Source organism: Prionailurus bengalensis, chromosome B1, assembly GCF_016509475.1.
Source record: "Prionailurus bengalensis isolate Pbe53 chromosome B1, Fcat_Pben_1.1_paternal_pri, whole genome shotgun sequence".
NCBI lineage: Eukaryota > Metazoa > Chordata > Mammalia > Carnivora > Felidae > Prionailurus > Prionailurus bengalensis.
Genome location: NC_057344.1, coordinates 142,132,347 through 142,149,281, shown reverse-complemented (window position 1 = coordinate 142,149,281; position 16,935 = coordinate 142,132,347). Strand labels below are relative to the sequence as shown.

At 41.5% G+C, this 16,935-nt stretch overlaps 1 protein-coding gene, 1 long non-coding RNA gene and 1 other non-coding gene across 5 annotated transcripts in view; 2 read left to right on the top strand and 1 right to left on the bottom strand.

Moving 5' to 3' along the window:
- Positions 1 to 16,935, top strand: part of ANXA3 (annexin A3) — a 53,734-nt gene that overhangs the window by 22,177 nt on the left and 14,622 nt on the right. For all 3 annotated transcript variants that reach the window (XM_043572401.1, XM_043572400.1, XM_043572399.1), the window contains 4 exons: positions 3,321 to 3,415; positions 6,552 to 6,665; positions 10,828 to 10,918; positions 14,794 to 14,873. In XM_043572401.1, coding sequence (XP_043428336.1) covers positions 3,321 to 3,415; positions 6,552 to 6,665; positions 10,828 to 10,918; positions 14,794 to 14,873 — 380 coding nt within the window. The remainder of the gene's footprint in view (positions 1 to 3,320; positions 3,416 to 6,551; positions 6,666 to 10,827; positions 10,919 to 14,793; positions 14,874 to 16,935) is intronic.
- LOC122479202 lies at positions 3,845 to 3,951 on the top strand. The gene has a single exon (XR_006296269.1). It is a non-coding gene; the product is annotated as a U6 spliceosomal RNA (small nuclear RNA).
- Positions 9,051 to 12,281, bottom strand: LOC122478753. Its single transcript, XR_006296163.1, has 2 exons — positions 12,182 to 12,281; positions 9,051 to 9,655 (listed from the first exon to the last, which is right to left on the bottom strand). It is a non-coding gene; the product is annotated as an uncharacterized LOC122478753 (long non-coding RNA).

Genomic DNA, 16,935 nt, shown 5'->3' with positions numbered 1-16,935 from the left:
TATTCCTGTGTACGTCTTGTGCACATTTGCTAGCATTTCTCTAGAACATAACAAATGGAATTCAGAGTTGAAGATGTTCATCTTCAAATTAACTAGAAATTTTGCCAAACTGCTCTCTAAAATAATATGCAAATTAACATTCCTAACTAGCAGTACATGAGACTTAGTCTTGCTCCATATTCTCACCAATACTTGCTAAGGTCACACTGTTCTGTTTTCCCAACTGAGTGGCTCTAAAATTGTATCTCACTCTGCATGTATGTTTGCTTCCTCTCTTCCCCATCCCCCAAGACTGATATGATTGAGTCTCCTTTCTTGTTCATTTGCTTCTTCTTTCTTGAATTATTTCTTCATATCTATTACCCATTTTTTCAGTTGGATTGTCTTCTTCATGATTGGCAAGATTTTTTCTTTTTTATAAGTTCTGGATATAAACTTTTTTTTAAAATTACAATCCATGAAAATATCTTCTTCCAGTCTGTGATTTTCTTTTAACATTGGTTATAGTAATTTGTATTGCATAGAAATTTTAAATTTTAGTGAAATCAAGTTTACCAGTATTTTTTTATGATATACTTATTATTGTGCCTTTTCTGTAACGGGCTCATAAAGATATTCTCCTGTGTTTTCTCTCCAAAGTTTTACAGTCTTATTTTTCACATTGGGATGTTCAATCTACCTGGACTTAACGTTTGTGTATTTAAAGGTATCTAATTTTATTTTATCTCAAGTGGCTAGTTCATTGTCCCAGCACAATTTATTGAAGAATACATCCTTTCCACACTGATTTGTAATGCCACTAGTGTAAGTTTCTCTTTTTTTCTGCTCTCTGCTATGCTCCATTGGTCTGTTTGCCTATCCCTGTCTCAATATCACATTGTCATAGTTACTATCATAATTTTATAATTAGTATCTAATAGGGCAAAAGCTTCTCTTGGCCCATTTCCCTCCCCTCTGAATTTTAGGGTCAGTTTGTTAGGTTCCATGAAATATACTGTCAGGTTTTTTTTTATTGGTGTAATATTATCTCATTTCTGTCTGTTTGGCTTTACATTTTTCTTTCTGTTTCTAAATGACAGTCATTTCTTCCTTTCTCTCTGTGCTTTCCCTGTTTATGCTTGATGTTGAGTAGACTGTTCCATGAGGTTAATGTCAAAATGAACAAATTAATAGTCTTTAAATTCTATTGCTTGGCTTTTTTTTTTCTTAATATCATGTTTCTTCACAAATTTTTGTATTTGGGGTTGCAGAAGCAGAACCATTACCTATGTGTTCTCAGTCCAGAATCAGGTATCCTAATGGCATTTGCATTAGACATGTGTCTGATCCCGTCTCTGAACTAGGAGGCAGCTGTTTTACTTTCCTGTCTCGAGGATATGCAAAAGCAAGAGATGAAAAACCTCCTAGCATACAAACTACACACAACTGCGAGCAGTAGCTTTGTCTGGAGTCTAGGGCCATAAGGCGTAGAGATGCAGAGAAGGGGTAGAAAATTAGAACAGAGATGGGAGGCAGAAGCTAGACCCTAAAGAGCAGGTGCATGAGCTACGGGCTTGAGCTTCATCCTGAAGGTTACAGAGAACCATTAGGATTTCAACCGAGGGATTGACATAATCAGGTCCATTTTAAAGAATTTATTGAGGCAGGGGTGCCTGGGTGGCTCAGTCACTTGAGCGTCTGACTTCAGCTCAGGTTATGATCTCACAGTCCGTGAGTTCAAGCCCCACATCGGGCTCTGTGCTGACAGCTCAGAGCCTGGAGCCTACTTCGGGTTCTGTGTCTTCCTCTCTCTCTCTCCCTGCCCCTCCCCTGCTCATGCTCTGTCTCTCTCTGCCTCAAAAATAAATGAAAACATTACAAAAAAAATTTTTTTTAAGAATTAACTGAGGCAATAATTGCAGTATGAATTGGAAGGGGGTCAAGTCAGGAGGCTATTGACGTTTCTAGATAAAATATGATGCATGCACAAGGGCCAAGGAGAGGGCAAATTCGAGAGATGCTGATGATTGCTACCCTGTAGGGAGTAAAGAAAAGAAAGGGGTAGACCACTAGGGTCTTTGGTTGGGTGACTGTATCCATAGTGATGCCATTGATGAGGGTGCATAGAATGAAACACAAGTTAGAGAGGAAAGAGAATGAATTCAACCCGGAGCATCTGAGATACTTGTGCAGTTGGGGGTGGCTAGTCGTGCCCCAACACAGATGCCATTACAGGTCCAAATCGATCATCAGACTCACAGGACACAACTAGGCTTTAATTGAGTTCCATGTTTACTTAATGCCATAGAAGAATCCAGGACCAGAGATGTGGTGGGACAGCATCTTTCCCTGGGAGGCCCAGCCACTAACCGAGTACATGGTTTGTTTGCCCCATCCTTGATGTATATAGAGTATGTACCATGGCCACTGGCATATATAGCCAAGGAGCATGTGGGTCACCTCAACACTGAGAAGTTGAGCCTTGAGTTCCAACTGATTTTTTATACCATGAATCATATAGACCCAAGGCACATAAGCCAACTCAGAGCTCCCCAACCCAGGGGTAGTCCTCACTGCAAATGAGGTGGACACAACTCCCCACGTTACTTCATACTTTAATTACCAAGAAAATAGTGACCTTGAGGACATTCTCAAATAGGCCAGCATCAGCCCTTTACTTACAACAGGTGCTTAAGTCTATGGGTCTGGGATGTCTGAAAGTGGTACAACTCAGAGAGGGAAATATATGTTTTGGGGTCAGAGATTTGGTTTTACATTCTTGCTACTAAAAAGCTGCATGACTTTGGCAAATGAGATAACTTTTCTAAATATTGTGTTTTCATCTTTGGAACAGCTGAATCCTACCTACCGCCCAGAGCTTCAGTGAATATTAACTATGACCATGAATAAAAGGTATCTAGAATATGGCAGGTTCTCAATACATGTCAGTTCCTTTTTTTTAGAGAAAAATATTTGACATCAAGTATGGAGATAAGAGAGAGATAAAAGGTGATAGGACAGCAACTGAACCTCATAAGGGGGGGAAAAACCCTAGTTCAAAAGCAACACATTCCTCGCACTACTCCCTTGGTCTGATATACAGGGAGGAATATTTGGACAATAATTGTTGTCTTTCCCCCAAACTCCCCCAAATTAATTTTCTTTTCCAAAAGCCTGGCAAAGAAATGCAGATTCCAACCTGGTAAGAACCTGGAAATTAAAAATTAAAATGCCTTCCTCTCTGCATTTGTTTCAAACCATTGATCATTTTTCCTTTGTTCATAACAGATATTAGGCATCTTTGGGTTGATGGTGAGTAATATTCTTTTTGTCTCGTTTAGGAACCGATGAGGAAACACTCATCAGCATTCTGACTGAAAGGACAAATGCACAGCGGCAGCTGATTGTTCAGGCGTATCAAGCAGCATATGGAAAGGTATGATTTGATTAACATGACAACTAGTAAAGAGCTAATCACTATGGATCAGGGATGCTCCCACGTGATTATGCCTGCAGATCTTTTGTTTCAGCCCAAGTGTAACAGAATGTACCCTGTGTATCCAGTCACAGGTAGGAGTCCTGGTTTTGCTCTTAACTGGCTGAATGGCTTTGCATATGTTATTTGCTCTTTCTGGACCTCAATTTTTCCACCTGTTGAATAAAGAGGGTTGCCTTAGACCAGTAACATTAAACCAGGAATGATTCTGCTCCCCAAAAGATATTTGGCAATGTCTTGAGACATTTTGATTATCACACCCGGTGGGAGAGAGGGATGTTTCTGGAATGTGGTGGGTGGAGGTCAGGGATGCCACTAAAGATCCTGCAATGCACAAGACAGCCCCCATAGGTAAGAATTATCTGACCAGTGCTCACGTCGACAGCACATATACTAAAATTGGAACGATACAGAGAACATTAACTTGGTCCCTGTGCAAGGATGACGTGCAAATTTGTGAAGCGTTCCATATTTTTGTTTGTGAGTTCGAACCCTGCATCTAGTTCTGTGCTGACAGGGCAGAGGCTGCTTGGGATTCTCTGTCTCCCTTCTCTCAGCCCCTCCCCCAGTTGTGTGCTCTGTCTCTCTCTCTCTCTCAAAATAAAGACATAAATTTTTCAAAAAAAAAAAAAAGGATTATCTGACCAATTATTTGGTAGATCCTGTCTTCGATGATCTTTAATTTGTCTTCCAACTTTAAAACATTTTTTAATTGTAGATTTAATTCATTCAGCAAATGAAAACTTACTTGTATACAAGAACATTTTGTGTCTTTTCCACACAGTGTATTTGTTCAATAAACTACGATGTGTCAGGAGTGGGATATTTCTCTGTGTCAGGAGATATCCTTGTCTTTGGAGACTCACTGATCTAAAAAGCAGATCCCTCTTTTTCTTATGAGGTTAAAATTTTATTAGAAAAATTAGAAGTAGGGGCGCCTGGGTGGCCCAGTTGGTTAAGCGTCTGACTTTGGCTCAGGTCATGATCTCACGGTTTGTGGGTTTGAGCCCCACATCCGACTCTGTGCTGACAGCTCAGAGCCTGGAGCCTGGTTTGGATTCTGTGTCTCCCTCTCTCTTTGTGCCTCCCCTACTCAAGCTCTGTCTCCCTCTGTCTCTCAAAAATAAACATTGAAAAAAAAATTTTTTTAAAGAAAGAAAAATAAGTGAATAAAGTAAATTCGGATCTTGGTAAGTGCTATGAAAGAATTAAAATGGGATGGTGTGGTAGAGAGTGACTGGTGAATGGCTCCTTGAAATAGGGTGGTGAAGACATATCAGTGACAGGGTGTTACCTTACTCTCAGCTGAAAGTAAACAGTTCTAAGGATTCTGGTTTTTTGTTTCTGTTTTTGCTTTTGTTTTTTTATTTGCTTGATCTGGGGAAGAGCATTACAGACGGAAGGCCCAGCAAATGCAAAAGCCCTGAGGCAAAAACAAGCCGGGAATATTTAAGAAACAGAAAGACTTCCAATATGGCAGAAGTGTGGAGAATAGAGGGAGCAGATGGGAAAGATGCCATGGGTGGGGCGGGGGGGGGGGGGGAGGAGATTTCAAATATGCTGGGCCTTGCCGTCTTGCTACAGAGTTTAGGTTTTACTCTAAGAACAACAGAGAATCATTGAAAGTCTGTAAGCAAGAGAATACTGTAAACTAATTTATATTTTCAAAAGATCATTTTAGCTTCTGTGGCTAACAAACTGTGGTGGGAAAAGAGTGGTAACAGAGCAGTCAGCCTGCTGAGTCCAGGTGAGGACGGAGGGTGTATAGTGACCATCCACAGGCAGCTCAGGCATCACCTCCTGGCAGTGTTTTCCACACCCCCGGACTCTATGAAGACACCCTTCTTAATATTTAACCTTCACACTTTATCAGATACTTAACATATTATACTGAAATTTTATCTTCAAATATTTCTGGTTTTCCTATTAGAGTATAATATCCTAGGAGTAAAGATTTTTAACTCACCTTTAAAAGCCTACCACAGAGCAGGTGCCCAGTAAATGTCTGTCAAATTTAATGAATTGCCAAGCTTCTCAAAAAGGCAAAACACTCACGTATAGGGAACATGAATGATCCATTGGCCTTTCAGTATTTCCAAAATATGGAGGAAGGAAGGATGGAGGTGAAGGGTGACCCCATTTCTCACAGTGGGATGGAATGAGAGCATGTGAAGGAGGATCCAGTTGGGAAGTCCTGGGTTGAGGACAGATGGTAATAACAGCTTAGCATTTAGAGAGGAAACACCCTGTGGCGATTAAAGTGGAGCTAGTGACCCTTGGCTCTCTCCCATTTGTTTTGCCTGCTCCCCACCCACTGGGCCCCCCAGTGGCATGGTAGATGTTGGTATGTATCCACATTGTCATAGCAGTCTGGGAGGCTGCCAGCCTCTGTCTCAGAGCTGAAAATAATCAGCAGCAAGAAAATAATAATTCAATAACATTCCTTTGAATATTGAAAGTAAAAACCACATTACCTGCCTTCAAGCAGGGAAGATGGACTGTACTTATGTAATAAGTGAAAACAGTGCCAAGGGACAATACTAAGTAATAGGTGCCCCATTACATTCAGGGTTTTCCCTGCTGTTGCCAGGAAACTGCTTTTGATGGCTCATGGTTCCACACTCTTAGCAGAGGCAAGTGACCGCCACTGTCCTCTGTTCCCTTTTCTCTCCAGAGTTCTTTAGCGGTCACTGAGAAACAAGGAATCGAGCAACTACCCATGAATCTGGGTGTGAATTACAGAGCTCCTCTTCCTCTTCTTCCCCCCACCCCAACCCAAGTATTGAGAGCATCTTCGGTGTGGGAAATGCATTGTGATACACAGTTCCTATCAGTGTCACTCATGTAACCCTTTCTGTTGGCTTTCCTTCAGAAAACCTATAAAACAGAACAAGTTGGAAGCAGTCACAAAATGCAGATTAAATCCTTAGAAATAGTTCACCATTTCCTTTTATTCCCTGTGAATTGGCATGTTTTTGTTTGAATTGATACATATGTTTATCTTTCACTATGTGACTCTAAAGAAAGAGAAAGGAAAAGTATTTCACATTTTCTTCTTTGGGGTTCTTTATTTTAGGAACTGAAAGATGACTTGAAGGGTGATCTCTCTGGCCACTTTAAGGAACTCATGGTGGCCCTTGTGACTCCTCCAGCCATGTTTGATGCGAAGCAGCTGAAGAAATCCATGAAGGTATGAGCCCAGTCTGAGCCATTTCCACCTGAGATTTGACTATGTCATCAAGAGTAGTGACTTTCTTCCAGTGCACACTTGAGACATGGGTGTAAAAAGGAAAGATTGGATGTCATTTTGATGCTATACTATCCGAATGGTAGAACAATACTGAAATGGGGAATGGTTGTGGAACCTTGAGCCCACATGTTCCTGGGCTGAAAGGATATTGTCATATCCTAATTCTGTTTCCATGGTTTTTGACCCAAAGAGTCAAATTCTCTACTTTGTTGTCATTGAGAGTAAATGGCACCATCATCAACCCCATTGCTTAGGTCAGAAACCCAAAAGAATCTTTGATCCCTTGCTTTCCCTCACTCTTCAAATCTCCCAAATCTGTCTGCAAGTCCATCTATCAGAAATGTGTGCAGGGCGCCTGGGTGGCTCAGTTGGTTAAGCGTCCAACTCTTGGTTTCAGCTCAGGTCATGATCTCATGATTCATGAGTTTGAGCCCCATGTCGGGTCCTGCCCTGACAGTGAAGAGCCTGCTTGGGATTCTCTCTCCTTCTCTCTCTGCCCCACCCTACCTCACATGCTTGCTCACGTGCTTGCATGCACGTGCACACACTCTCTCTCTCAAAATAAAAAAGAAAGAAAGAAAGAAAGAAATGTGTGCATGTCTCTCAGGATTCATTGCTACCATTCTACTTCAACCACCACCATCTCTTTTTTTTTTTTTTAAACATTTCCTTATTCTTTTTTTTTTTTTTTTAATTTTTTTTTCAATGTTTTTATTTATTTTTGGGACAGAGAGAGACAGAGCATGAACGGGGGAGGGGCAGAGAGAGAGGGAGACACAGAATCGGAAACAGGCTCCAGGCTCTGAGCCATCAGCCCAGAGCCCGATGCGGGGCTCGAACTCACGAACCACGAGATCGTGACCTGGCTGAAGTCGGACGCTTAACTGACTGCGCCACCCAGGCGCCCCAACCACCACCATCTCTTGACTGGACCATATCAATAGCTTTCTAGTTGGTCCTTTTGCCTCTATTTTTGCCCACTTGAAATCCATTCACCACAGAATAGCCAAAATTATTTTTATAAAGTCATTTTTGGAATCATATTATACTATTCACCTGCATAAATCTCCAATGGCTTTGAATACTTAAAATCCAAACTTCTTACCATGACCTTCATCACCCATCACAGTCTGGCTCCTATCTCTTGACTTCTTAAAAATTCTATCTGTGCTGGTCAGGGTTTCCCAGAGAAGCAGAAGCAGCAGGCAGGAGATATATATTACTAGATTTATTGCAAGGAATTGGTTACATAATCATGGAACTGGCTGGGCAGATCCAAAATCTGTAGGGCAGGCTGGAACTCTAAGCACAAGCTGGAGCTGTTGCCTGCAGATGGAATTTCTTCTTCTTCAGAGAAGCCTCAGCTCTGCTCTGAAAGCCTTTCAACTAAGTTGGATCCACCTGAAATATCTAATATGATCTCCTTTACTTAAAGACACTCAATAATGGACTTTAGTTATGTCTACAGAATACCTTCACAGCAAACCTAGATTTGTGTTTGATTGAGTTAACTGAGGACTGTAGCCTGGCCAAGTTGATAAAGTTCCATAAAACTGCCCATCACACCCTCTCCTCCCTCTCCCCCGATTCAGTACTATAGCTACACCGGCCTTCTCTCTGCTGCTTGAACATTCTAAGCTTATTCCTACCTTGAGGTCTTTATACATGATGTTCTTTCCATCTGGAATGTTTCCCTCCACATATTTTCTATCAATTCACTCAGTTTAATTTTCTTAATTGCACCTAATACCATCTAAAATTATGTCGTTTATTTTTTGCTATTTGTTTATTGTTTTTTTTTCCCCCATCCAATTAAAAGGTATATCTCCATCATAACAGGGAACCTCATCAGTTTTGGTCTGCATCTTCTGAAATGAAGTAGGTGCTCAATGCATTTGTTGAGAGGAAGGAAGGAGTCTATATCTGAGGCATAAGCTGTATTCTGCCTCCTTATCAGAGATAGGAGATATTTTTCTTTTCTGTGGAAGACGTATGGGCACCCAAGAAGCAGATGCCAAGATGGGATGAGACACACAAGAGATTTCCTGGGGAAAATCTTTTTTTTTTTTAATGCTTATTCATTTTTTGAGAGACAGAGAGAGACAGAGCATGAGTGGGTCAGGGGCAGAGAGAAATGGAAACACAGAGTCTGAAGCAGGCTCCAGGCTCTGAGCTGCCAGCACAGAGCCCGATGCAAGGCTTGAATTCATGAACTGCAGGATCATGACTGAGCCGAAGTTGGCCACTTAACTGATTGAGCCACCCAGCACCCCCCTCCCTGGGGGAGATCTTATGAGGGATAAAGAAGTGTCAGAGCAGGGTAAGTTGGGTGAAGCTTCAGATGGCAATACAGGGCTTACACTCATGACAGAGGGACAGAAGTAGGCTCAGATAGGAGGAGCCTCCGTGCACAGGGCAGCTCAAAGAAAACCATGGCAGGCCGATGGGGAGCTCCAAAGCAAAGGACTGCCCTTTGGAGAAGTCCTACACCGGGCAGAAATGGCCCAGCTCCAGTACCCCTTCCATGTTCAGTCACTTGCTGAGACAGCTTGGAGGGAGAATAGCCTTTTTGTGAGCCACGTGGCAGATCCAGAGCTATGGCAGTTGAAGGCTATCAACCAACTATGTTCTTTGCAGCAGATTCTCTTAAAATGAAGTCTGAGTGGTGCATTTCTATGGCTGCCACATGGGGGGCAGTTTAACAGGTACAATAATAAGGATTAGATTCACCAATAAAGATTTAAAAAATTTCTCTCTTATGCAAAAGAAATCCAAAGTAAGCAGTCCAGAGCTGGGTGTCATGGCACTATCATTATCAGGCACTCAGACTCCTTCTATCTTGAGGTTTGTCCATCTTCAGCCTGTAGATTCCACTTTTTGGCTAAAGATGGCAACTCAAGATCCAGGCAATATGTCTTTACCCCAGTCAGCTAAAAAGAATAAGAGACAAAGAAGGGTTCATTCCCTCTCTTTAAGGATTCTCAGAAATCGTATGTGATATTTACATATATTCTATCGCTCATAATTTAGTCATATGAACAAACCTAGCTCTAAGGGAGGCTAGGGAGTAATATAGTATCTATTTGGATAGCTATGTGCTAAGTTATAAATTAAGGGTTTTATTATAAGCAAAGAGGGTAAAAGAGATGGGGTCCATTCAGTTTTGCCGTGAACCTAAAACTGATCTAAAAAATAGTCTGTTTTTAAATTAATTAATTAATTAATTAATTAAAATGGAGAGACGTTGAGGGCAACTAGGAATCTGTGCCACAGAGGGACAGAATTCAGCCTCTTTTCATAAGCTGCGTCAACATTATTTGATCAAGTGCTAGTGTAAATGGCTTTTCATAGAGTCACAGTGTGATTCAGTGACCTCAGTATAAATCAAGGCTCAGGGTAACTAGTCCCCAAGTCAACTAGGCCCATGACACACATTACTGAGCCTTTAAAAATCTCCCTGTAGGGGCGCCTGGGTGGCGCAGTCGGTTAAGCGTCCGACTTCAGCCAGGTCACCATCTCGCGGTCTGTGAGTTCGAGCCCCGCGTCGGGCTCTGTGCTGACGGCTCAGAGCCTGGAGCCTGTTTCGATTCTGTGTCTCCCTCTCTCTCTGCCCCTCCCCCGTTCATGCTCTGTCTCTCTCTGTCCCAAAAATAAATAAACGTTGAAAAAAAAAAATTAAAAAAAAAAAAAAATCTCCCTGTATGAAGACGATACCTGCTGACCATCTAATGCAATGGTAGAAGGATAAACCCATTCAAAAGAATTGCAGAGCCCTTAATAAACATAATGGTGTGTTCAAATGCTCACTTCTGATCTTGAATGGCATAGGCTTTTCCCTTTGTGCTATTTCTTTCTGCAATTACTCAATTTATTCTTTACACTAGAGTAGGACATTTTCTTGAAAATGTGGGTGTCAGTTTAGATGATTTGTGTTATTTTTGTACTAAAGTATGTGGAAAAATTAGAAAACTATAGCAATATGCAACCTTATGTGGATTTACTAAAACTTCTTTTCATCTGTATAAAACAAGATATCAAGCCTGAAATGCATGAAATTAAGTGTTTTAAGTATTCTAAAAATAGATTTCTTTTTTCTTTTTAGGGTGTCGGAACAAGCGAACATGCATTGATTGAAATCCTCACCACCAGAACAAGCAGGCAGATGAAGGAGATCTCCCAAGCCTACTATACAGGTAGTCTTATTTTCTGCTTACTTTTCCCACTGTCCACACACATATGAGCCAATGTTGCTTTTCCCAGACACCCACCACGCTCTTCTTCGCAAGGCATTTGGGGAAGGCAAGACATAAAAAGGAGGATACATTCTAAAATGGGCTAAATGTGGATTTTCAGAGAAATTTTGAATATGACCCAAGCTAGAAACTGCTGCATAACAATGGCATTGACATTTCTCATTTATAACATTACAGCTATAGGGGATTTTGCCCTTGGCAATCACTATTTATTGAACCAACTATTGTCATCAATGTAAGATTTCATCAAATCATGGTATATTAATATTATATATTAAAAACCGCTCAGATTAGCCTCATGATTTTTGGTGTGGAAAATGAGACGAACCATTTAGAGAATGTGTTGAGCATGTGGATTCAGTATAATTAGCTAAAGTCCTAATAGTCTGTCAGCTGTGACACAGACTACCGAGGGTTAATTCTGACAGACTACCCAGGATTAGCATGACTACACAAGTTAAAGCACAGCCCCCACAGGACTACCCTCACTTCAGACACCAGCCACAAGCTCAGTGCTCCCAGGCCACGTGCCCTTCTGGCCAAACGGCTACACATTTAGGGGTTCTCACTACTTCCTCGGGTTCAATAGCTCACTAAAATGACTCACAGAACTTAAGAAAGCATTATACCGTCAACCCCTGAACAACGTGAGGGTTAGGGGCACCGACCCCCAGCACAGTTCAAAATCCATGTATAACTTTTGACTCCCTCAAAACCTAACTGCTAATAGCCTGCTGTTGACCAGAAGCCTTACTGGTAACATAAACGGTCAATTAACACATACTTTGTATGTTATATGTATTATATACTGTGTTCTTATAATAAAGTAAGCTGGAGTTAAGAAAATGGTTTTAAGAAAATCACAAGGAGGGGCATATGGGAAGCTCAGGAGGTTGAGCGTCCGAATTTGGCTCAGGTCATGATCTCATGGTTCGTGAATTTGAGCCCCACCTTGGGCTTACTGCTGTCAGCGCAGTGCCCACTTCAGATCCTCTGTCCCCCTCTGTCTCTGCCCCTCCCCTGCTCACGTTTTCTCTCTCGCTCTCAAAAATGAATCAACATTGAAACAAACAAACAAAAAAGGGAAATCGTAAGGAAGAAAAAATACATTTACAAAATTGTACTGCATTTTTTTGAAAACACCCACATATAGGTAGACTGTGCAGCTCACACCCATGTTGTTCATGGGTCAGTTGTACTTACAATTATAATTCTACTTGAAAGAGTAGAAATGAGGACCAGCCAAGTGAAGACATTCAGAGGAGACGTCTGAGAGGGTCCCAAACACAAAGCTTCCGTGTTCTCTGGATGTATCTCCTTCCCGGCACATCGATATGTAATTACCAACCAGGGAAACTCCTTGGATCTTTGGTATCCAGCTTTTATTAAGGATTCATTACATAGGCATGACTGGTTGCATAACTGGCCACACGACTGATCTCCATCTCCAGTCCCCCTCCTTTCACTGCAGGTCAGGCTGACATCATGTGGCTCAAAGCCCCAACCCTTCTAAATCACATGGTTGGTCTTTCTGGTGGGACCAGCCCCTACCCTGAGTTGTCTTGCTAGCATAAATTCAGCTGTGGTTTGTGGGCACCTGCCACGAATAACAGACATTCCTATTATTTGGGAAATTCCAAGGATTTAAAAGTTACCAGCTAGGAACCAGAACAAAGACCAGCCCAAATTCTGTATTATACAACAGCCCCCTGTAGCCCCCTCCAAGTACCCCAAGGGAGCCACAGTTTCTATGTTTCTGTATCAGAGAGGTTCTGCAGTAGAAGTCCAGAGAAGGGATATACTGGCTCTTAGATGGGTGTCAGATAGGTCACTTTGAGAAATTCTCATTAGAACATAAATACCTTCACTTAGCTTAGTGATAGGTAAGTGACTGTTTTATTCATGTGCTCATAAGGGCTCCATTCAAACGGAATCAGCACTAGGCATTTTAACAGAATTTAACATAGAGAATTGTTTAAGCACTTTTTTTGGAGGACTGAAAAAGCTAAAAGGGAACACAGGGATGACACAGAGGTATAAACAAACCCCAGGGCTGGAACAACAAGGGAAAGAAGTTGGAGTTTTCAGGAACTAGAAGCTCAGAGGAGGGGTATCACCTGGCCACTGTTGGTGCCTCAGGGGCTCAGTGGAGAGATTTAAAGAACCAGAGTTCCGATCTCTGCAAAAGGGCTGCATCTGGCTGGAGCTGGCACCCTCCATGCTAAGTGACTTTTTCTAGGCGCCTGGAGCCAACCGCTGCTTCCAGGATTAAAGACCTTCACTGGTTTGCACTGACATGAGTAGCAAACAACTAACCTGTTCTGCTCTCCCCTGCCTTCCAGTCTCCCTCTACCCTCCCCCTTCCCCAGTGGTGGACCTAACAGTGAGTTGGGGCAGGGGAGAGGGGTACACAAGAGAAGTTTAATTTGCAGTGTCCCAATCCCAGCTGCACAAAGTAAGGCATAGAAGGTTGAATTTGGAGTAGATGAGATAATTGCTTAATAATAGCCACAAACAGGTGCATTGTAGATGTTTAAAATATTTGGTTCTCTGAGTTCAATGAGATTTGCGTGTAAAAAAGTCATCAGAGCCAGAGACTGTATCCCAAGGTGACTTGTTACTTCTGGGTATTTCTTAGAAGAGTTACTACTCCATGAGTTGACTTGCCACTTGATGGATTTTTGGGGTCCAGTGTCTATGTACAAACAACCCTAAGACGTAAGCTCTATAAGGGCAGGAACTTTGTCTGGTTTTGTTCACTGCTGTAGCTCCAGTGGCCAGAACAATGGGGAATAAATTCAAATATGCATTGAATGAATATCCTCAAGATTGAGATTGTCGTCTTAAGAGCCAAGTGAAAGTTCTAGCTTTTAGGATTGTTGTTTTGCAGGTATGAACTGTGGTAGTAGTTCAAAGTTATCAGCAGAGGCCCCTATATCTCTGTGAGATAAGCTCTCTAAGGCTATAAGGAATGGGACAGCATTTAGGTTACCTTGATTAATAGGGATTAATGATACATAAGAAGTAAAAGAAGAAAACAGTCTTAATCATGTGTAGCTAAGCTTTACGGAGATGAGATTCAGGACACAGCATTAACCTGGAGACTCAGCCCTCTTGTCCCTTCCTCAATATCAGGCATTCATTGCTCCCTGTGCTAATGTTTCTGGTACAGTAACTCTTTTCCCTTTCTGCTTCTACTGTTCTCGAGAGCACCAAGTAACTTCTCTCCCCTTACCACATGGTGTTTGTCTACATAGGCTTTTATTTGCTGCATGGTTTATGGTTTTTCTTGACTTCTGTTTTGTGCCTTATTCCTTAGGGTCTTTCCACTTCTCTGTTGTTGTACTGTCTTTGACTCTTTTTCTGTATAGCTCACTCCCTAAGAGAAGATTCAATGGGCTAAAAGGAGAGCTGAGAATGTAGTCTTTAAGTTGTGTGAATTATGTCCTGTTCAAGGTCCATGTTCTAGTACTGAAGAAGAAGGAAATAGTAATTGGAGGGCAAACTAGCAGCTTGCCCACACTAGCTTTTCCATTATCCATATTTTAATGCCACTGTCAGATAAAATGGACCATGATTTGACCCAAAAAGGCAATTCTTTCTGTTCTTACACATCTGCCACCACACACAACATGGTAATAGTTATGAGAAGAACGTGTCCGTATCAGAAGAGAACCAGCAAGATGAAAAAAAAGAGGTAAGATTTATTTTATCAGGTACTCACTCCTTGCCAAGGTTGACATTTAAGCTTTTCTCTGTTTTGTAATAATGTTTTTCAGTTTGTCAAGGCTTAATTTATTCTTATTTGGTTTCAGTATATAAGAAGAGTCTTGGAGATGACATTAGTTCGGAAACATCTGGAGATTTCCGGAAAGCTCTATTGACTTTGGCAGATGTAAGTTTTTATTTTTTCTTAACTGCCCAATAAGCTGCATGCTTAATGATAATTTCTAGGGAGTTTAAAAATAACCAAACTAAAACAATGAGATTGCAATTCTCCTTATGAAATAATACATTCGTTTTACATTTTCATTTCTGGACTCCAAAGAATATTTATTTCTTTTGTTGGTATTTAAATTAAGTAGGAAGCATGATACAGAAAAATTTTCTTCAGAAATGGGTATATCAGCCTCTGGATTAAAAACAAACAAACAAAAAGACTTGCAATGGGTTGCCTGGGTGGCTCAGTTGGTGAAGCCTCCGACTTTGGCTCAGGTCATGATCTCACAGTTCGTGGGTTTGAGCCCCACGTTGGGCTCTGTGCTGACAGCTCAGAGCCTGGAACCCGCTTTGGATTCTGTGTATCCTTCTCTCTCTCTGCCCCTCCCCCACTTGTGCTCTGTCTCTCTCTCTCTCTCTCAAAAATAAATTTTAAAAAATTAAAGATTTTTTTTTAAAGTCTTAAAAAAAGACTTGTGAAAACAAAAACAAAAACACAATTGCTGCAACTTTATGTTTGCCGCCTTTGGAAGAGTTGCTAAACCATTCGTCAGCGTGTGACCAAATGAGGCCACATCTAGCTCTCTCTTCTTAGGAGGCTCATGACTTCATAATAAAGGTGGTAAGGTCAAGGGTGAGATATAACCACATATGTGTACATGAGAGGAGGTAATTTAAGCCATACCTCACTGGCCCCTTTTGGCTGATTTACACAGCTCTTTACGTGTGACGAAGTCCCAACGCTGGTCTCAGCCTGAGGGTAGAAATAGTACTTGTCGAAGTGAGGCATGCCACAAGAAAACAGTTTATCCTAATTATGGTTTCAGTTATTTCCAATGGTGAAAACCTTAAAGGTCGACCCGACAAAGCCAAATTAATGAGGCATTGCTGCAAACATGCACTCGCACAGGTTTGTGTGCAAGAGCACACACGCATTTGTGCATGCACAGGAGCACACAACCTCCACAGGAGGCAATTGCAGAGTAGGACTTCAGGCCAGGTGTTTAGACTCAAACTGCCCTGGACTCTCACGCTCCTCGGCTGCCTAGTAGCTTTATTTAGACAAGTTACTTTAGGCCTTAAAACTTCATCTGTAAAACCAAAATAACAAGAGTACCAACCTCGGGGGCTGTTGTGAAGATAAAGAGAGAGAGCGCCTGTGTGTAAAGTACATAGCACCTAAAAAGTGATCGAGACGTGGTGGCGGTGGCTTATTAGCAGTAGTACCATTGATAGTCAGCATTTTTTTTTCAAGTTTATTTATTTATTTTGAGAGAGCAAGAAAGAGAGCAGAGGAGGGGCAGAGAGAGAGAATCCCAAGCAGGCTCTGCACTGTCAGCGCAGAGCCTGATGCAGGGCTCGAACCCACGAGCTGAGATCATGATCTGAGCCGAAGTCAAGAGTCACAAACTCAACCAGATGCCCCGATAGTCAGCATTTTTTTTTCCTGGAACAGAGTGTGCAATGAAACGGAATAAAAAGGCAAACTAACAGCAGAGTGGCAGCAGCACTGAAAAGGAAAATGAAAGAAACCACGTGGAAATCAAACAAACACACAAGGATCTAATGTCTGCAAATGGCAATAAATGTGCTTTAAAAATATTACGGCCAAACATGCCATTCACCTACAATTCTCAAAATAATTCCGGCAATCCTCTTTCCTATCTCCCCTCTTTCTGTAGTGTGCTGAGTTTCTGTGCACAAGCACACATGCACTTAGCCACAGAGCCCTCAGTGTTAGAGTTCAAGGGTTTTGTCTTTTTAATAGACTTTATTTTTCAGAGAAATGTTAGACTTCCAGAAAAATGGAGCAGAAAGTACAGAGTTCCCTTATGCCCCTCACAGTTTCCCCTGCTATTAATATCTTGCATGGTGTAGTATATTATAATTGGTGATTGAATACTGCTACATTATTATTATTATTATTGTTATTATTAACTAGAGTCCATGGTGGACATTAAGATTCACTCATGGGTTTGGACAAATGGATGATGTCATGTATCCACCATTACAGTATC